This window comes from Salvia hispanica, chromosome 3 (genome assembly GCF_029641045.1).
Source record: "Salvia hispanica isolate PSC_SH4W2 chromosome 3, Shi_PSC_v1, whole genome shotgun sequence".
NCBI classification, from domain to species: Eukaryota; Viridiplantae; Streptophyta; class Magnoliopsida; order Lamiales; family Lamiaceae; genus Salvia; species Salvia hispanica.
This window is the reverse complement of record NC_142694.1, coordinates 52,797,306-52,816,545: the sequence shown is the minus strand read 5'-3', so window position 1 is coordinate 52,816,545 and position 19,240 is coordinate 52,797,306. Positions and strand designations below refer to the sequence as shown.

Genomic DNA, 19,240 nt, shown 5'->3' with positions numbered 1-19,240 from the left:
CCACGCCAACGGGCAGTTTTTCCACTCCCAATGCATGCAATCAATGCTGTCCATCATCCCTGGGAAACTGTGCACCGCACCGTGCATATCTAGCAGTCTCTGGCACTCATCAGAGGTTGGCTTTCGTAGGAACTCCGGACCAAAGACTTCTCGCATGCCCTTACAAAACTGCCGGAGCACCTCTAGACTAGTCGTCTCACCCATCTGTAGGTATTCGTCGAACATATCAGCCGGTTCGGCATAGGCAAGCTGCCTTATTGCAGAGGTGCATTTCTGAAAAGTAGACAGTCCGATCCGGCCAGCGCAATCACTCCGGAGGTTGAAGCAACCGTACCGGTCCGCCAATGTCGTCGCTATATGGGTGAAGAGCGGTCGCGACATTCTGAAACGCCGACGGAAAATCTCAGCTGGGTAACGGGGGTTAGCGCTAAAGTAGTCTGCCATAAGCCGCTCAGCCGCTCCGACATGGTCTCGTGGGATTGTCCGACGATGACGAATCTCACGAGGGATCGTCGCCGCCTCCAATTCCGCCGCCGCCGCCTCATCCTCCTCGTCGGCTTCCCTCTGCACCTCTTGAATCAAAGAATCCCATGCTTCATTCCACAAATCATCCATAAATAGCAATGGAAATCCACAAATTTTTAGAGATAGAAAAATTGGATAGAAAGTGAAATGGGTGTGAAGATGTGTGTGGAGAGAAGATTAAAATGGGAGGAATATTTATAATAAAAATAATTAAAAATCTGAAATTAAAAAAAAAATGTAAATCGGCGACCGCCGCGGCGGTTTCGCTGTGCAATAGATAGTTGCGGCGGCCGCCGCGTTTCTCTCTCCTCCGGCTCGTCCTCGGCGCATTCGGGGCGAAAGCCCTTTCGCCCCACAAAACCGTCCGCCTCCGGGGCGGCCTCTTCCGCCACAGTAGACAGGCGCGACTTAGCCGCGATCGGGGCGCCCGCCGCGGCGCCCCTACTGTGGATGCTCTTAAGAGATACTCCCTCCGTTCCATAGTAATAGGAGCGTTTTTTCATTTCCGTCCGTTCCATAGTAATAGAGTCATTTCCCTTTTTAGTTAAAGTCAATACATTTTTCCACACCTACTTTACTCTCTCTTACTTTTTTTCTCTCTTCATCTCTCTACCTTTTTCATTTTCCACTTTATTCTCTCTTTACTTAACTCACCTAACACAATTTTTCTTAATCTCCGTGCCAAAAAGTTTTGCCTCCATTACTATGAAACAGAGGGAGTACAACATTGCAGCCCTACATTTTAAAATAATTATGGCCAAAAGTTTCTAGAACTTTCCAAGAATTGATTGTGTGATGTGCATAAGTTGGATTCTACTCTTGCAAATATTGTGTGTGACTGTTAAATAAATCAACTGTGGTTGTGGATTGAGCCATTTATTGTTCTTCACATTTACGAAAGTTTGGTTTTTTTCCTTATTACTTTATTTTCACTTTTATACTTGGGAATATTTTATGGGAATATCTACATATGTGATACTCCACTAATCAAATTTCATACTAGTAAAATTATTATTATGACTAACCAGTTTCTTATTATACATGATTTAATATAATATAATAATCTTAAATTCTTATCCATAAAGGCAACATCAAGGAGGGACAGAGATTTTTGAGGGGTAAATTATGGTGCAACTTTTTAAAGAAAATTATAAATTATACTCTCATCGTTTGCTGTATTCTTGAGTCTTGACACACTTAGGAAATGTAGCTTATGCCGCTATAAAATAGTGAAAATGTAGTTTTAAATTTTAATATCACATAAATCATAAATGGCGGTTCGATATGATCCTCGGCAATGACGGAACCAAGGAAATCTAATTCGTGGGGACAAAAACTAATTAATAAATATAATATAATATAATATTTAAATAATTATTATATATATTAGTAAAATTTGAATATTGCATTATTTTTCATTTGGCAAGGTATTTAACACTCCATCCGTCATTAAATATCTCCTTTTTCTTTTTCATCTATCCGCGAATAAATGTTCTATTCACTTTTACTATATTTGGTAAGTAGACTTTACATTTCCTAACTAATTCAACTTACATTTTACTATAAAACTAATATATAAAAGTAGGCTTCATATTATAATAATTTTTCTACCCACTTTACCACATAAAATTAAATAATTTCTTAAAATCCGTATTGATCAAATATGGGACATTTATTCATAGACGGGGAGATTAAATGTGAGTAAAATAATTTTTTAAAATAGAAAAAACACATAAAAAACTTTATAAAATTTAGTTTTTTAGACTGTTACTATAAATTTTTTTAATGTTCCATGTATCATTTATATTATCTAAAATATGTCTTAGCTAACGTCTAAGTTTACTATTTAGTTTTATTTGTAATTTTACAAATATTATTGTTATTTGCAACTACAAATAAAAATTTAACTCAAAATCAATCATACTTATTTAGTTGCAATTGACTATTTTTAAAATATTTTAGACCAAATTACTTAAGACTCTAATGATAAAATAGAATTTAAACTAATAAGCACATCTTATCTTATTAATTAAATTTACACTTAAACAAAGAAATAAAATAACGACGCATTAATCAATATTATAAACTATTTCAACTACCTAGGTTTACTAAAAGAAAATTAGAGCACTGCGCCGCCGCTCTTCTTTCTCCATTATCGTCACGTCTCGTCTTTTTCAAACTTTTCAAGAAGCTTATTCTTCTAATTCTCTTCCTCTTCTCTCTTCCATATCGATGAAGCAGCCATAGCATGGGGTCGGAGCCGAAGCAGCCCTGGGTTGACAGCCTATTCTGAGAGGTTCTAGGAGGTATTCACGGACCGGCAATGGGGTCGGCCGACCCCACCCGACCCCACCTGGGTCCGTCAGTGATCCTCGGGATAGGTTTAATTAAAATCATAATGATACTTGATCAAAACGATGATTAAAGTGCATGATTTCGACTTGTTGACAATTTGTTATACTATTATGAACATCAAATCGAAAATAAAATTTTAATTGGCAATTTATTTCTCCCTCCGTTTCATAGTAATAGAGTTATTTTGTTATTTTGGTATATTCCATAGTTATAGAATCATTTTTCTTTTTAGCAAAAGTCAAACACATTTTTCCACACATACTTTACTCTCTCTTACATTTTTCTCTCTTCATCTCTCTACCTTTTTCATTTTTTATTTTATTCTCCTTTATTGAACTCATCTAATATAATTTTTCTTAATTTCGATGTGGAAAATAAATGTCTTCACTGCTATGGAAGCGAGGGAGTATATTTATAAAATCTAAAATAAAAGTTCAATTGATATTATATTAATACTTGTAACCGCAATGGCATCATCTCCATTCTCTCTCCCTCTCACTTCTCCTCTTCCGTCACAGCTCGGGAGCTATCAGCTAACGGTGGTGCTAACGCGTGTGTGGCTTGTCCTCTTACGTCGGAGCCAGGTTTTGAAAATTAGGGCTCCCGATTTTGTTTTGTTTTTGTTTTTTTTAATGAGGGAGAAATTTTAATTTTTTTTAGAAATGAATTTTGCTCTCAGCTAGGTTGTTCTCAACTTCTCATAATGCAAAAAATTAAATATCGAAAGGTGAGAATTCCTTGCACAATTTTATGATACTCTATAAATAAGGTGGAAAGGTTAAAATAACAATCATGTTTCTCTAAGAAGTTGAACGCCATGGGTTCTATTTCTGAAATTGGTAAGCTGATTAGAAAACAGTTTTTGTTTCAATTTCTTGGGCCATAACTCTTCGGTTATACTTGTTGATTGCATGCATGTGTGTGTGGTGGGGCTTCAAGTACTCATTTTACAGTTGTAAAAATGGCAGGTGCATCGATTATTGAGGCTGGTGCAAGTGGAGACCTTGAACAACTTAAGGGTGAATTGAAGTCTTTTTTCTTGTTATTTCTTCACCTTTTTCTTGGTTTTTATATCTCTGATTCTGATACGCAGCAATTAGAAACAAGGTTGACGATATCAGAGAATTCCGGAAAATATGTGATGAATACAGTGACTTCACTACTGGCTGGAATGTCTTGCATCACGTGGTTGAAATTGGAAATTTTGAGATTTGCAAATTCTTGATAAGGACCGTCAAAGTTTATATTGATGCCTTGAATTACAATGGTTTTCTCCCTCGCTCGTTTCTTCTTATGATATGTTGTTTTGAACAAATTGGGATTGCGATATGTTATTCTTCAAGTGTTTGATCTGATTCAGGGGATACTCCTCTGGCAGAAGCTGTCACAGGGGAGCATGTCAAAATTGTCAAGTTTCTCGTCAAACATGGTGCTCAAATTAGTCTTCCAAATATTGAGGGATTCACTCCGTTGCACTTTGCACTTCTAAAAGGTCAGTGGTTTTGTAGGTTGTAATACTGTGAAAGACTCTGGTAATAGTGTCATTGGTTTTGTTTCAGATAATATGGAGCTTGTGGAATTGTTGCTGAGAAAAGATGCTCTTGTAAACGTAGATTCTGTAGATGGAACACCTTTGCAAATTGCTGTTTCTCGTGGAAATGTTCAGGCTGTCAAGTATATCTTGTCTCGTGGAGCATGGGCAAGCACAACCTTCAGCTGCACTGTTTGCCAATGATAGTCTTGTTTTGTCATTTTTTGTTTTGATTAACTTTCTTGGTCATTTATAAACTTTCTAATCATTAAACTTTTGAATGTGGATTAGAGTTTGATTTGTTTAACACATCAAATTTGATACTTTAGCCAATCATACTGATATGATCTTTTGACTTACTGTGTTAGCATATGCAATATATTTCTTGAATTAACTAATGATATAATCCTGTGAGATTAATCCTTTGCTGCTTTCCATTTTGCAGCCAAGTCTTTTTTGTGCATTTGCAAACACCCCTCTTGTATGTGCAGTCAAGTCTCACTCATTTGAATGCCTGGAATTGTTGCTTGAGGTATGTTTAGTGAAATGGGAATAGTTTTCTCGTCTATTTTTCTGTTAGAGATGGATAACTATTTGCTAGATATATGACTATGTTTGCTAATGACTAATTGCTAGATATATTTTCAAGTGTTATCAAGTACTTTCTCTTTACAGGCTGGTGCAGACCCAAATTTGTTTTTCAGTGGGATAAGTCCTTTGGGAGTTGCTGCAATAGAAGGAGACACAAAATTTCTTAAGCGTTTGCTTAAAGCTAAAGCAGATCCAGATGCAGTTAATTTCTATATTTCCCTTTTTTTACTGTCCTATAATTCATCTTCTAATTGTGATTTCTTCAGCCTGTCTCTTGTTGCAGGCATCCTTCTTTAAAACAAATTAATTGTCGTTATCTTTTTGCCACTCGAAGAATATAAATTGGTGTATTGTTTCCTTATATTTTTATCCTGATGTTATCAACTGGACACTTATGGTATTGATAATGCCGACTTTCAGGATCTCTATAAACCTATTGAGGAAGCTGCCATGGTGGATAATCGTGCAGCTGTGGAGATTTTGTTTCCAGTGACTAAACGGCTTGCAGTTTATCCAAATTGGACTGTCGATGGCATAATCGAGTACATTCATTCTGGAGAATTTGAAACATTGGTCTGAAACTACTTTTTCATTGTGTACAACTGAGCAGCACTTTGATCTTCAATTGTATTTACAACCTTCCTTTCTCTCTCATAACATATCTTTCAGAGAGAGCAAACACTGATAAATCGCTTGGCTGAACTAGAGTATGGAGGGATGCGTGACGCGAGCAATAAGCAATACACCAGTGCTATCTTACAATATAGAATGGTAAACTTTTCTTCTTCCTAGTGAGTTGATAATCTCGTGTGGTTAGTAATATACGTGATGTGTCATAGGCTAGTCTTCTTGAGCCATCTAACCCCACATGGATATCAAAGCGAAGCCTGTGGGAAGCACGTGAACTAAACAATACAGGCACATGCATGATTGCTCTGTTCGATGCTCAGGAATGTATTGGGCTCAAACCAGACTTCCCCGTCCCTCACTCTCACCACGGAGGTGACATAGCTGCTGCTGCTGCTAATGAGTTATTCAAGGTATTAACGATCAGCAAACGCCATATCTACATCAGTGGTATCAATTCATAATATAACGTTTAATACTTGTGTTTGTGTAGAAATACCTCATGGCAGGCCTTGTATTCTCGATCGATCCCTACAACGAGGAAATACTTCGTGCATTTAGGTAACTACACATTCTAAAATTTTTCATTTTTTTGTTGTCAAAATATACAATGTGTAATTAATAGTGTTTTGATTTCTGATTGCAGACTTACTTTGTTTAATTACTTTGCTTGGTTAAGTCAGATGAGCAGCGCGGAAGTGATTTTGAGTTTTAGCCTATGATTAACATTGGATCATGATTCTATTGTCACAGTTGTATACATTGATTTGATTCATATTCTATTGCAACTGTGTTTCCAACTGGTTCAATAGTTACATCTTTTTTCTTTGTTCCTACTAAAAGTTTATGAATTATCAAACCAATTAATAGAGTTTTACAACATTATTCATGAGTTATTGAGCATTTTTTTTACTGACAAATGAACAAAAAATTTAAAGATTTTAATCACGGTTTGACTCAAATATAAAATCTTTACATTCAAACATTAACCATTCACCACTAGAATAACACTTTATCAAGTGTTTCTCTGTTGACAGGCAGTAGATTTTGTTGTACTATTCCAATGCATATTGATGTAATTGACACTTTATTAATCCAACTTATCGTTGGATTAATTGTTATTGGGATTTTCAATAAGGAGTAATTGATAGAAAATTGAAATTTTTGATAAAAATATTAATATTTAAAACAATTAAGTAACTAAAGATAAAAAGATAATACATGAAAAAACGAAAAGAATGACAACTTAAGAAAAAATGATCAACTTCTTTTCAAATGATCAACTAGAGAAGTGAAGAAGCGAAATTTTTGGAAGATACAAATGCAAAAAAGCAAAATCTCAAATGGTAAGAAATCCTTGAACATTTTTGGTGGCAATCGATAAACAAGGTGGAGTTAAGAGAGTAATCACGTTTCTCGAAGAAGTTGATCGCCATGAATTCCAATTCTGAAATTGGTAAGTTGATTGCGAAACCCTTTCTATTTCAATTCATTGGGTTGCATCTATGCGTATGTGATTCGAGAACTCATTTTACAATTGGTAAAAATGGCAGGTGCAGCGATCATCGAGGCTGCTGCTAAAGGAGACCTTAAAAAACTCAAGGGTGAAGTCTTTTTTCTTGATTTATTATTGGTTATTTCAATGTCTGATTCTGATACTTTTTTTAATTTCGCAGCAATTAGAAAAAAGGTTAATGATGTGTGGGAGTTCCGGAAAATATGCGATGAATATAGTGATTTCTCCACTGGCCGGACTGTATTGCATCTCGCGGCTGGAATTGGTCATTTTGAAATGTGCAAATTCTTGATAAACAGCGTCGGAGTTGATATTGATGCCTTTACTTACAAGAGTTCTCTCTCTTTCTTGCTTCTTCTTTGGATATTTATGCTATTCTTGAATTGAACAAAAGGGATTGTATACTAACACCATAAACTGATTCAGGGCATACTCCTATATCAGAAGCTGTGATAGGGGGGCATAACAAAATTGTGGAGTTTCTCATCAAACAGGGTGCCGATGATGGTATTCCAAATACTGTGGGATCGACTCCGTTGCATTATGCACTTCTAAAAGGCTAGTGGTTTTGTAGCTGTAATGCTGTCAAAGTCTTTGCTAATAGTGTTATAAGCTCTAATGGAGTGGTTTTGTTTCAGATAATAGTAAGCTTGTGGAATTGTTGGTGGCAGAAGGTGCTTTGTTAGATGAAGATTCTTTAGATGGAACACCTTTACAAATTGCTGCCTCTCGTGGAAATCTTAAGGCTGTCAAGTCTCTCTTGTATTGGGATGCAGATGTGGGCAAGCACAACCTTCAGTCTTTGCCAATGATAGTGTTGTTTAAGTCATTGTTTGTTTTGTCATGGCATTATTAGGACTGCATTTTTTAGTTTCTTGTAATAACTTATTTCACTTGGGTTTTGATTTGCTGTATTAACAATATATTTTTTGAATTAACTTATGATAATCTTGTCATTAGTCCCTTTGCTGCCTTCCATTTTTGCAGCCAAATTTTTATGCTGCAGTTGATGACGGCCCTCTTGTATGTGCAGTCAAGTCTCGCTCATTAGAATCCCTGGCATTTCTGCTTGCGGTATGTTTGGTCTAAATTGATGCCTATTGTTTTGATAAATTACTCCCTGTTTTCATTTTAGACAATTTACTCATATGGAAATCTCTCATACTTCTGTGTATTCATATGGGTTAAGAAGTACTTTCTCTTTGCAGGCTAAAGCGAACCCAAATATGAATGACAATGGGTTAAGTCCTTTGGGATTTGCTGCAAAAGAAGCCGACACAAGATTTCTCAAGTGTTTGCTTCGATCTAAAGCAGATCCAAATTTTGTTCAAACAGTTAATTTCCATGTTTCCCTTTCTTTGCTAGTGATATCTTCAGCGCATCTCGTCTCTTGTTGCAAACATCCTTCTTTAAACCAAAATAATTGTCGTACATAATCTTTTGCCACTCGAAGAATATGAACTTGGTGCATTTGTTTCCTTATATTTCGGCTGTTGCATCCTGATGATATTAACTGGACACTTGTTGAATTGATAATGACGACTTTCAGGATATCTATAAACCAATTGAGGAGGCTGCTATGGTGCATAATCGTGCAGCTGTGGAGATTTTGTTTCCAGTGACTGTGCGGCTTCCACATTATCCAAATTGGACTGTTGATGGCATAATCGAGTACACTCATTCTGAAGAATTTAAAACAATGGTCTTAAAACTACTCTTTCATTGTTTACAACTCATCAACACTTGGATCTTCAGTATTTAATTTACAACCTTCGATTTTCATATATATTGCAGAATGAGGAGAAATTGACTGAGTGCTTGACTGAACTAGAGCTCGCAGGGATGCGTGACGCAAGCCATAAGGATTACTACAATGCAATCATTAAATATAAAAGGGTAAGCTTTTTTTCTTCTTAGGCTAGTCTTCTTGATCCATGTGTTGTGTGTAAATATGTTTAATGCGTAGGCTAGTGTTCTTGATCCATCTAATCCGAGATGGGTTTCAAAGCGATGCTTGTGGTCAGCACACTTTGGTTCAGGCGGTTATGCTATGATGGATGCACTGAGATGGATTAGACTGAAGCCAGACCTCCCCGTCCCTCACCACGGAGGAGAAAATGCTGTTGCAGCTAATGTGATATTCAAGGTATTAATGTGATCATCAAACCCCATACCAATTCATCATCTATGATCTAACAACTAATGATTGTGTTTGGGAAGAAATTCCTCATGGCAGGCCTTGCCTTCTTGTTGGATCCTAGCAACGAAGATAAATGTAGTGCATTTGGGTATCTATACAAATTCTGATATTTTTCATACTCATTTTGTTTCTAAAATATGCCATTTTTGTAACTGATAGTGTTTTGGTTTTTGGTGGCAGATTTGGTTTGTTTAATTACTTTGCCTTGCTGTGTGAGATGAGCAGCCCCCTCGAGATTTTGGAGTTGTAGAATTCGTGGTGTAGATAACAATGGATCATAAATCTATTGTCACACTCATATAGGAGTACATTTTGATTCATGTTTTCCTTCAAATAAACAATTAGAAATCCAGATACTATCACTACCTCAATTTGGTTGTTGACATTGAATGAATAATGATTCAATGGTGCTGCATCTTTTAGTTACTGTCCACTCTTATTATGTTGCCTCCGCAATTTAAAATTTAAAGTTCCTCGAGTATCTTAAGCCCCGTGGTCGTTGGCAGTATCTCCGACATTTTTCTTTCGTCTGTGGATGTGAGGTGGTTGAGGATTCCGGGGGTGGTGTTTCCCCGGGGGTGAATGAATGAGAGGTTATCAAATCTAACTTGGAGTTACTTGGTCTTGTTTGTCTAAACAAGAATAAGGTAAGAGCTCAATCAAGATACATAAGCAGAGGCATAGAGCTTTAAGATATTATCTAGTTATAAAATATTTTTATTATCAATAAATGAATACAAATTTAAAGACTACATTATGATGACTTCAATGATAAATCCAAAATGTTTGATATCGAACATCAACTATTTATCATTAGGTCAACACTCAAAATATAAACAATTAGATTTTGTGTTATTCCAAATTGGTATTGATGTAATTGTCACTTTTTTATTGTTGAATTAATTGGTACATATAGCCATAGGTGTATAAAAATAAGAATTTTGATATGAAAAAATTGACTTAAATAATGAAAAAAGAAAATAAATGAAAAAACGAAAAGAACAAAGAAAAACGATAGATACAAACAGAAAATGATCAACTAGAACTGAAGAAGATAAATTTTTGGAGAATAAAAATGCAAAAAACAAAATCTCAAATGGAAATTCCTTGAACATTTTGGTGGCAATCGATAAACAAGGTGGAGCAGAGTAATCACATTTCTGGAAGTTGATCGCCATGAGTTCTACCTCTGAAATTGGTAAGTTGATAAAAAAACCCCTTTCTGTTTCAATTTCTTGGGTTGCATCAATTACAATTAGTAAAATGGTAGGTGCAGCGATCATCGAGGCTGGTGCTAATGGAGACCTTAACCAACTTTGGGGTGATCTTTTTTTCTTTTTATCTCTTGATTTCTGAGTTTTTGTAGTCTTGATATGTTTAAATGTCTGATTCTGATACTTACAATTTTGCAGCAATTAAAAAAAAGGTTGCTGATGAGTTAGAATTCCGGAAAATATGCGATGAATATAGTGACTTCTCCACTGGCCGGAATGTCTTGCATTACGCGGCTGAAATTGGTCATTTAGAGATTTGCAAATTCTTGATAAAGACCGTCAAAGTTTATATTGATGCCTTGACTTACAAGAGTTCTCTCTCTCGCTTCTTCTTTGGATAGTTATGCTATTTTGATATGATTCTTGAATTGAAAAAGGGAATGTATTCTAACAACATAAACTGATTCAGGGGATACTCCTCTGGCAGAAGCTGTGAAAGGGGGACATATCAAAGTTGTGGAGTTTCTCATCAAACAGGGTGCCAATGATAATCTTCCGAATACTGAGGGATTGACAGCGATGCACTATGCACTTCTTAAAGGTCAGCGGTTTTGTAGTGGTGATGCTGTGAAAGTCTTTGGTAAAAGAGTTATAAGCTCCAATTGATTAGTTTTGTTTCAGATGATAGGAAGGTTGTGGACAAATTGTTGTAATGCTGTGAAAGTCTTTGCTGATAGTAGTTTATGTTTTGTTTCAGATGATAGGAAGATTGTGGACAAATTGTTGTAATGCTGTGAAAGTCTTTGCTGATAGTAGTTTATGTTTTGTTTCAGATGATAGGAAGGTTGTGGACAAATTGCTGCTGCATGGAACTTTTATAGATAATGATTCTGCAGAGGGATCCCCTTTACAAATTGCTGCTTCTCGTGGAAATGTTCAGGCTGTCAGGGCTCTCTTGGCTCTTGGCGCAGATGTGGGCAAGCACAACCTTCAGTTGCACTGTTTGTCGATCATAGTCTTGTTTAAATCATTGTTTGTTAGATTAATCCCTTTGTTGCTTTCTATTTTGCAGCCATCTTTTTATTATGAATTTGCAGATACCCCTCTAGTATGTGCAGTCAAGTCTCGCTCATTTGAATGCCTGCATTTGCTGCTTAAGGTATGTTTTGTGTTAACGACATAGATTATGCTTTGTTTTCGTATGAGACGATATACTCGAATGGAAATCTCTCAGGCTTCTTTAGCTCTGATCCTCGTTTACATGTATCTTGAATTGCTTTTCCCATGTCTTGTCCATGTTTCTGTTAGAGATTGATGTCTTGATTTTGAGATCATGACAATGACTATTTGCTAGATAAATAATTCCTTGTTTTCGTGATAGATCATTTACTTAAATGAAAATCTCTCATGCTTCTTTAGCTCTGTTCCTCGTTTACAAGTACTTTCTCGTTGCAGGCTGGTGCAGACCCAAATTTGTATTTCAGTGGGATAAATCCTTTGGGATTTGCTGCAAAAGAAGAAGGCACGAGATTTCTTAAGCGTTTGCTTATAGCTAAAGCAGATCCAAATTCATCTGAAACAGTTAATTTTTATGTGTCCATCTCTTTGCTAAGTTATTATTCATCTTCTAGATATCTTCAACCCCAGTCTCTTGTTGCAGACCAATCACTTTTCGTTTAATCTTTTTTGCCACTTGAAGAATTTAACTCATCCTGATGCTATCAACTGAACACTTATTGTATTGCTAATGAATCAATGATGAATTTCAGGATATCTATAAACCGATTGAGGAAGCTGCTATGGTGTATAATCGTGCAGCTATGGAGATTTTGTTTCCAGTGACCGAACGACTTGCACATTATCCAAAATGGACTGTTGATGGCATAATCGAGTACACTCATTCTGAAGAATTTAAAACAAAGGTCTGAAACTACGTTCTCACTGTGTACAACTCAACAACACTTTGATCTTCAATTAAAGTTACAACGTTCTTCTCACCACATATCTTGCAGAGTGAGGAGAAACTGAGTATGCGCTTGACTAAACTAGAGCTCAAAGGGATGCAGCACGCGAGCAATAAGGAGTACTACCGTGGAATCTTAAAATATAGAAAGGTAAATTTTTCTTCTTCTAAGTGAGTTGATCATCTCATCCCTGGCCATACGTTGTAAGTAATTATGTTCTGATGCGTAGGCTAGTCATCTTGATCCATCGAACCCCAAATGGATATCGAAGCGAAGCCTGTGGGAAGCACATATGGGTGTAGGCAATTATGCACTGTCAGATGTTCTGAAATGGATCAAACTCAAGCCAGACGTCCCCGGCCCCATCCCAGTCCCTAACCCCGAAGGAGAAATTGCTGCAGCTGCAGCTGATGTGATATTCAAGGTATTAATGTGATCATCAAACTCCATAACAATTCATCATCTAACAATTAATGGTTGTGTTTGTGAAGAAATTCATCATTGCAGGCCTTACCTTCTCATTGGAACCTTACAAGAAGAAAACATGTCGCCTATTTGGGTAACTATACAAATTCTAATATTTTCATTTTTTTATTTGCTTCTAAAATATACTACAGTTTTGTAATACTGTTTTGGTTTTTGGTGGCAGAGCTGCTTTGTATGATTACTTTGCCTTGTTGTCTCAGATTAGCAGCCCCCAAGAGATTTTGGAGTTATAGAATTTTCCCCAATTTTTTCGAGTATATAACATTGAACCATAACTCTATTGTCACATGGAATCAATCGAGCTGCATCTTTCTTCTTTCTTCTAGCTCAATAAAAGCTTTATTAATGCATATAGTATATTAATTTGAGTGGATTTTAAAAATATCCGCTTTGAGATACTAAATTTAAAATATATTCACTCATAAAAATTTTAAAAATTTGTCCACACTTTTTATTATGTTACCTCCACAATTCACAACTAAAAATCAATTGGAATAATACTCATTATTATATTTATTTTTTAAAAATAGCTCTTAAATAAATAAATATCAAATTAATTGGAATAATATCATTTAAATTTTAAGTAGTACTAGTATACAACAATTTTAAAATACATCTATTTATTTCTTCAGTTATTAAAATCCAAATCTTATTAGAATTTTCGGCATAAAATAATTGTGTCCCTAGTGGGTTCATTGGAGAATAAAAAGATATTATGTTCATAATGGATTATGGTCAAAATAGGAAAAAAAGATGTGTGGTGATATTACTCAAATTTTTTAAAATTATAAAAAAAAATGCAAACTTCATTTTATTAAGGATAAATTTGAAGCTCACTCTAAATATTACAGTTGAAATATGCGTTAAATACATTGTATAAGAATATAGTCAAATAGACATTTTCATGTTTATCTTAAAAGATTTAAACTTTAGATACAATCATACAATATATATAAAAGTGATATGTGCACCGATTCTGAACTCGATATACCACCAATAAGTTGAGAATTTATTACAACTTTAATTGATCGAAGTTTTCATGTACTCCTACTCCTACAATGTTTATTTACAAGTAGTATAAATTTACCAATAAAACCAAGTGAAACAATAATAAGAATACCATAAGTTTGATTATAAACAAGACCGCAAAGAGCATTACCTACCAAGTCTCTCTAATTACATACATTCATTCATGCTATATAGAATTTGAAGAATAACTTAACCACCATTCCCTTTGATAGAAGAATAGAAAGAGAGAGTCTATTTTGCGATTCCCTTTTGACTTGATTTGGGGAAAGTAGAGAGATGCGTGATGAATGTTTTGATTTTTAATTTAATTTGTTCAGAATAATAATTTTATTTTTAAAATAATTTAAAATTTTAAAAAATGCTTAATTCGATCGAAATCGGCTAAACAGCCGTTGACCGTTAACTTTAGACAGAGCCGTCCAAAATGGATTGATTTCGACTCAAGTTTTTAGAGTATTGATAAACAACCAAATTTTGCACAACTAAAATAAGATTATATTAGTAATTTTGATGTGTTAATTAAATATTAAAATAATAAATATAGTTAGTTAACAAATTAAAACACGGCATATGATTTTAATGTTAAAATCTTAATATATTCCCATCTTAATTTACCAAGAAGTATATTTATGTAAAATATAAATAATTAAAGTGAACTAACTCCTTTATTTTCGGCTATCCTCGATGTCCTTTATTTTCGGCTATCCTTGATGTTAATTATCCTTGAAAATAGATACTAGTATAATTGGGATATACTAGGGAAAATTTTAATAGTTAGAGATATAGATAAATCAATTTGTGATTTTTTAATTTTAATATCTACCGGGTTATGCAAAATCAATATAAGTATATAACAAACAGGCAAACTCCTATTTTATGTTGCGAAATTCAATTTTTATTGAAACTGGAGGTCCAATATGATGATAATTAATCTTAGCGTGGGAATGAGTATAGAAAAACAATTCCAGGCGATTGATTTCCTCATCTCAACATCTACTTCTGCACTGACGATTCCAATCATCTTATAAAGGCCTATTCCGGAGCCGGGCCACGGCTTCTTCCTTCCCTTTCAATGGCACGCAACACTAAAGCTGACGCCCACGTCAACTTCCGAGAATCCTTATCGCAGGATGAGGTACAAGAGGCAGTTGGAAAAGCCATCCGCGACCATCTAAAGGAGACAAGCGTATCCGCGCGACACATGGCACTGGTCTCCCAAACAACGAGCGCATGTGTAGCAACGCGAACCTTCTTATGTGGACGAACGTGGCCGCAGCAATTGGAACGAACAAAACGCTACCTAAGTACGTCCAGCTGAATGTGGATTTGAAGATGCACATGAATTACACTTGCGTGTATGTTGTTGGAGAAAGAGGCATGGGCGTAGCCACCTTATACCCACATGGGGCAATTGCCCCTCCTCATCCACTCAATTTCTTATATATTTATATATAAATTTTAAATTATATGCTTCAATCATACTAAATGCCCCTCCTCAAATATATAAAATTTCCCATGTATTATATTTGTGCCCCTTCTCCGATAAAATCCTGGCTCCGCCCCTGGAAAGAGGCATCATTAACTGCATGGGTATCTCGGGGATACCGCTTCTGAAGATTAGCATCGGGGAAGGGGGAGACTTGAACAAGTGTTGCTCCATCTGCTTAATGGATCAAAGTTTTCATGTACTCCTTCAATGTTTATTTACAAGCACTTTTACTAGTATAAATATACCAATAAAACCAAGTGAAACAATATTAAGAACACAATAAGTTTGATTATAAACAAGACCGCAAAGACCATTACTTACCAAGTCTATCTAATTACACACATAACACATTCATTCATGCTGGATAGAAATAGAAGAACAACATAACCTTAGAAAGAAAAGCTAATTATCCTCAACACGCGAGCAAATCCAAATTTTTATGGCCAATATGCTTTTATTTAAGATTTACTAAGACAGAAATAACTTCACCACCATTCTCATAATTGCATCTTATGACCCATGCCATGCATGAGAACTTAATTTTTTAATAGTATTATACTTTAATATAATTACTTTTTACAATAATAAATTAAAACTTAATTTTCTAGTTGCGGTTAAAATAGGAAAGCACAGATTTCTAAGGAATTGAGCGCCATGGATTCTTCTTCTGAAATTGGTAACCTAATTTGAAAACCCTTTTCGTGTATACTTCATGATCCATGTGTGTGTATGTGTGGGGCTTCAAGAACGCATTTTGCAGGTGCATCGATTATCGAAGCTGGTGAAAGTGGAGACCTTTACCAACTTAAGGGTTAAGCCTTTTTTTTTTTTTGTCAATTCTAGACCTTTTTCTCGATTTATGTATTCTTGATTTTTTGAATGTCTGATTCTTGATTTCGCAGCAATTAGAAACAAGTTTGCTGATGAGTGGGAGTTCCGCAAGATATGCGATCAATATAGCGATTTCTCCACTGGCCGGAGTGTCTTGCATCACGCGGTTGGAATCGGACATTTTGATGTTTGCAAATTCTTGATAAACACCGTCAGAGTTGATATTGATGTCTTGACTTACAAGAGTTCTCTCTCTCTTTGCTCTCTCGCTTCTTCTTTGGATGTTTATGCTATTTTGATAAAACAGGCAGTGCTTTAATACTCTTATTAATTTTGAATAGAACAAAAGGGATTGTATACTAACACCATAAACTGAATCATTCAGGGGATACTCCTCTGACAGAAGCTGCCAAAAGGGGACATGTCAAAATTGTGGAGTTTCTCGTCAAACATGGTGCTGAAATTAGTCTTCCAAATATTGAGGGATTCACTGCGTTGCACTATGCAGCTCTAAACAGTCAGTAGTTTTGTGGTAGTTGTAAATTTGTAATGCTAGTAGTAGTGTTTTAAGCTCTAATTGATTGGTTTTGTTTCAGATAATAGGGAGCTTGTGGAATTGTTGCGGATAAAAGGTGCTCATATAGAGACAGATTCTGTAGACAGAACACCTTTACAAGTTGCTGCTTCTCGTGGAAATGTTGAGGCTGTCAAGTCTCTCTTGTCTCATGGCGCAAATGTGGGCAAGCAAAACTTTCGGTTGCACTTTTTGCTGATAATAATCTTGTTTAAATCATTGTTTGTTTTGTTTCTTGTACTAACTTTAACTGGTTCCACTTGGGGTTTGAGAAATATAGATAAGGGATTGATTTATTTAGCCAAACACACTGATATGATCTTTTGACTTACTGTACTAACTTATGATATAATCTTGCGAGATCAATCCCTTTGCTGCTTTCCATTTTGCAGCCAAATTTTTCTTGTGCAGTTGTGGACACCCCTCTTGTATGTGCTGTCAAGTCTCGTTCATTTGAATGCCTGAAATTGCTGCTTGAGGTATGTTTGGTGGAATGGAAATGCCTGTCTTGTCTAATTCTGTTAGAGATTGAAGTATGTTGTTTTGTGATAAATCATTCCATGTTTAGTGGATTTAATCAAATGGAAATCTCTTTGCAGGGTAAAGCAGACCCAAATTTTTATGTTGCGGGATTAAGTCCTATGCAATGTGCTGCAAAAGAAGGCGACACAAAATTTCTTGAGTATTTGCTTAAAGCTAAAGGAGATCCAAATTCATCTGACAAAGTCAATTTCTATGTTTCCCTTTGTTTATTACCTTCTTTGGATCTTGTTGTTTCATCCTGATGTTATCAACAGGACACTTATTTGTATAGCTAATGACGACTTTCAGGATATACATAGACCGATTGAGGAAGCTGCTTTGGTGCATAATCGTGCAGCTGTGGAGGTTTTGTTTCCAGTGACTGAACGGCTTGCACATTATCCGAATTGGACTGTTGATGGCATAATCGAGTACACTCATTCTGAAGAATATAAAAAAATGGTCTGAAACTACTTTTTCATTGTGTCACAACTCATCAACACTTTGATCTCTCATCACATATCTTGCAGAGTCAGGAGAAATTGACAAAGCGCTTGAGTGTAATAGACTTTGGAGGGTTGCTTGATGCGGGCAATAAGAATTACTACCGAGCAATCTTTCATTATAGAATGGTAAACTTGTCTTCTTCCTAGTGAGTTGGTTGTCTCCTCCTTTGCCATGTTAATGCTATATGTGATGCGTAGGCTTCTCATCTTGATCCATCTAACGCCACATGGGTATCAACGCGAAGCATGTGGGAAGCGCGCACGCATAAAAGCATTAATGCTCTGTTAGATGCTCAGCAATGCTTTAGGCTCAAGCCACACTGCCCCGTCCCTTACCACAGAGGAGACAATGCTGCTGCAGCGAATGAGATATTCAAGGTGATCGTCAAACTCCATATCTGCTTCAGTGCTATGCAGTAATCTAACGTTTAATGATTGTGTTTGTGAAGAAATTCCTCAAGGCAGGCCTAGCCTTCTTGTTGGATCCTTATGAAAGGAAAAAGTGTCATGCATTTAGGTAAATACTTATATTTTTTATTATTTTTTTTACCAAAATATACAGGTACAATATGTGTAACTAATAGTAATGTTTTGGTTTTTGGTTGCAGAATTACTATGTTCGATTACTTTGCTTGGTTGAGTCAGATGAGCAGCGCCGAAGAGATTTTGAGTTTTAGCTGTGATGATTAACACTGTTGAATTTCCCTAATTTTTTGAGTAGATAATATTGCATCATATTCCATTGCCACTCATATGCTAAATGGTACTCCACTTATCACCTCATGCTTTGTCCTCGGTAAATAATATGCACCATTTTCACCTCAATTTTCAATGAGGTAATATCAATCTCTTTCTTTGTTTTAGGAAGATGTGTGTATGTCATGACATATCACTTACTATGTCTTATCAATTCATTTGCAACTTTTCAAGATAAGTTGGACAATGGTAGAGGGTGAGAGTCAAACTTTGGACAATAAGTCTAAGAACTTATTCTCCTCTCAGAGTAGCATTGGTGTTGCTTAACCATCGGCATCCCTCCGAGTAGCACTGTGGTGGCAAGAGACTTGTGGCAGCACAAGACATTGAAGCAAAGATTTGTGGATATATTGACGGGAACAGTGGATTCTCATTCATGCAAGATGTACATACTCAAGCCTATATCTTGAGGGATATCTTGAATAATAGCTGCTTTGAATAAGGGCTTCCCACAAACATTTGTATGGAACAAATTATTGCTAATTAATTTCGTGTGTTTTTGGGATTGAGGGATCACTATCATT

General features: G+C 35.8%; 4 protein-coding genes across 15 annotated transcripts; all 4 read left to right on the top strand.

Moving 5' to 3' along the window:
• The first annotated feature begins 3,627 nt into the window (after positions 1-3,627).
• On the top strand, positions 3,628-6,438 carry LOC125216023 (uncharacterized). Of its 2 annotated transcripts, none has more exons than XM_089067365.1 (12): positions 3,628-3,719; positions 3,849-3,899; positions 3,974-4,147; positions 4,241-4,372; positions 4,440-4,579; positions 4,857-4,943; positions 5,087-5,203; positions 5,423-5,575; positions 5,672-5,773; positions 5,953-6,042; positions 6,123-6,190; positions 6,276-6,438. In XM_089067365.1, exons 1-12 carry the CDS (start codon positions 3,698-3,700, stop codon positions 6,349-6,351), a joined length of 1,212 nt encoding a protein of 403 aa, XP_088923491.1. In that variant the 5' UTR covers positions 3,628-3,697; the 3' UTR covers positions 6,352-6,438. The 2 variants fall into 2 exon arrangements, with proteins under 2 accessions (XP_088923491.1, XP_047973581.2); XM_048117624.2 differs by having other exon boundaries at positions 3,633-3,719; positions 5,842-6,042.
• Positions 6,439-6,886: 448 nt separating this feature from the next.
• On the top strand, positions 6,887-9,771 carry LOC125216024 (uncharacterized). Of its 2 annotated transcripts, none has more exons than XM_089067520.1 (12): positions 6,887-7,085; positions 7,183-7,233; positions 7,306-7,479; positions 7,572-7,703; positions 7,784-7,923; positions 8,133-8,219; positions 8,354-8,479; positions 8,695-8,847; positions 8,940-9,041; positions 9,112-9,291; positions 9,382-9,433; positions 9,526-9,771. In XM_089067520.1, the coding sequence occupies exons 1-12, from the start codon at positions 7,064-7,066 to the stop codon at positions 9,564-9,566; spliced, it is 1,260 nt and encodes a 419-aa protein (XP_088923646.1). In that variant the 5' UTR covers positions 6,887-7,063; the 3' UTR covers positions 9,567-9,771. The 2 variants fall into 2 exon arrangements, with proteins under 2 accessions (XP_088923646.1, XP_047973582.2); XM_048117625.2 differs by having other exon boundaries at positions 6,888-7,085; positions 9,366-9,433.
• Positions 9,772-10,348: 577 nt separating this feature from the next.
• LOC125211713 (uncharacterized) lies at positions 10,349-13,393 on the top strand. 6 transcript variants are annotated; one of them, XM_089067130.1, is made up of 12 exons: positions 10,351-10,543; positions 10,616-10,666; positions 10,758-10,931; positions 11,029-11,160; positions 11,393-11,532; positions 11,632-11,718; positions 12,015-12,140; positions 12,329-12,481; positions 12,572-12,673; positions 12,753-12,947; positions 13,031-13,082; positions 13,173-13,393. In XM_089067130.1, exons 1-12 carry the CDS (start codon positions 10,522-10,524, stop codon positions 13,370-13,372), a joined length of 1,434 nt encoding a protein of 477 aa, XP_088923256.1. In that variant the 5' UTR covers positions 10,351-10,521; the 3' UTR covers positions 13,373-13,393. The 6 variants fall into 6 exon arrangements, with proteins under 6 accessions (XP_088923254.1, XP_088923255.1, XP_088923253.1 ...); XM_048111617.2 differs by having other exon boundaries at positions 10,353-10,543; positions 13,015-13,082; positions 13,173-13,359; XM_089067128.1 differs by having other exon boundaries at positions 10,349-10,543; positions 10,622-10,666; positions 11,393-11,718.
• Positions 13,394-16,105: 2,712 nt separating this feature from the next.
• LOC125211428 (uncharacterized) lies at positions 16,106-19,203 on the top strand. 5 transcript variants are annotated; one of them, XM_089067061.1, is made up of 13 exons: positions 16,106-16,203; positions 16,288-16,338; positions 16,430-16,603; positions 16,744-16,875; positions 16,955-17,094; positions 17,325-17,411; positions 17,532-17,657; positions 17,764-17,916; positions 17,985-18,086; positions 18,159-18,338; positions 18,410-18,477; positions 18,569-18,723; positions 18,825-19,203. In XM_089067061.1, exons 1-12 carry the CDS (start codon positions 16,182-16,184, stop codon positions 18,648-18,650), a joined length of 1,317 nt encoding a protein of 438 aa, XP_088923187.1. In that variant the 5' UTR covers positions 16,106-16,181; the 3' UTR covers positions 18,651-18,723; positions 18,825-19,203. The 5 variants fall into 5 exon arrangements, with proteins under 5 accessions (XP_088923187.1, XP_047967167.2, XP_047967166.2 ...); XM_048111210.2 differs by having other exon boundaries at positions 16,199-16,338; positions 18,829-19,203; XM_048111209.2 differs by having other exon boundaries at positions 16,199-16,338.
• The last annotated feature ends 37 nt before the right edge of the window (positions 19,204-19,240 follow it).

What these genes read in the sequence shown, in the direction of transcription:
- LOC125216023 (XM_048117624.2), top strand. Translation starts at nt 3,698, where the DNA reads ATGGGTTCTATTTCTGAAATTG. An exon ending in GCCTGGAATTGTTGCTTGAG is followed by an intron (nt 4,944 to 5,086) that starts GTATGTTTAGTG and finishes TTCTCTTTACAG; the next exon opens with GCTGGTGCAGACCCAAATTT. An exon ending in GAAATACTTCGTGCATTTAG is followed by an intron (nt 6,191 to 6,275) that starts GTAACTACACAT and finishes TTCTGATTGCAG; the next exon opens with ACTTACTTTGTTTAATTACT.
- LOC125211713 (XM_089067127.1), top strand. Translation starts at nt 10,522, where the DNA reads ATGAGTTCTACCTCTGAAATTG. An exon ending in AGACCTTAACCAACTTTGGG is followed by an intron (nt 10,667 to 10,757) that starts GTGATCTTTTTT and finishes ACAATTTTGCAG; the next exon opens with CAATTAAAAAAAAGGTTGCT. An exon ending in CAGCTGATGTGATATTCAAG is followed by an intron (nt 12,948 to 13,030) that starts GTATTAATGTGA and finishes TCATCATTGCAG; the next exon opens with GCCTTACCTTCTCATTGGAA.
- LOC125216024 (XM_048117625.2), top strand. Translation starts at nt 7,064, where the DNA reads ATGAATTCCAATTCTGAAATTG. An exon ending in TGATGCCTTTACTTACAAGA is followed by an intron (nt 7,480 to 7,571) that starts GTTCTCTCTCTT and finishes AAACTGATTCAG; the next exon opens with GGCATACTCCTATATCAGAA. An exon ending in GCATTATGCACTTCTAAAAG is followed by an intron (nt 7,704 to 7,783) that starts GCTAGTGGTTTT and finishes GTTTTGTTTCAG; the next exon opens with ATAATAGTAAGCTTGTGGAA.
- LOC125211428 (XM_048111210.2), top strand. Translation starts at nt 16,257, where the DNA reads ATGTGTGGGGCTTCAAGAACGCATTTTGCAGGTGCATCGATTATCGAA. An exon ending in TGATGTCTTGACTTACAAGA is followed by an intron (nt 16,604 to 16,743) that starts GTTCTCTCTCTC and finishes TGAATCATTCAG; the next exon opens with GGGATACTCCTCTGACAGAA. An exon ending in ATCCAAATTCATCTGACAAA is followed by an intron (nt 17,658 to 17,763) that starts GTCAATTTCTAT and finishes GACGACTTTCAG; the next exon opens with GATATACATAGACCGATTGA.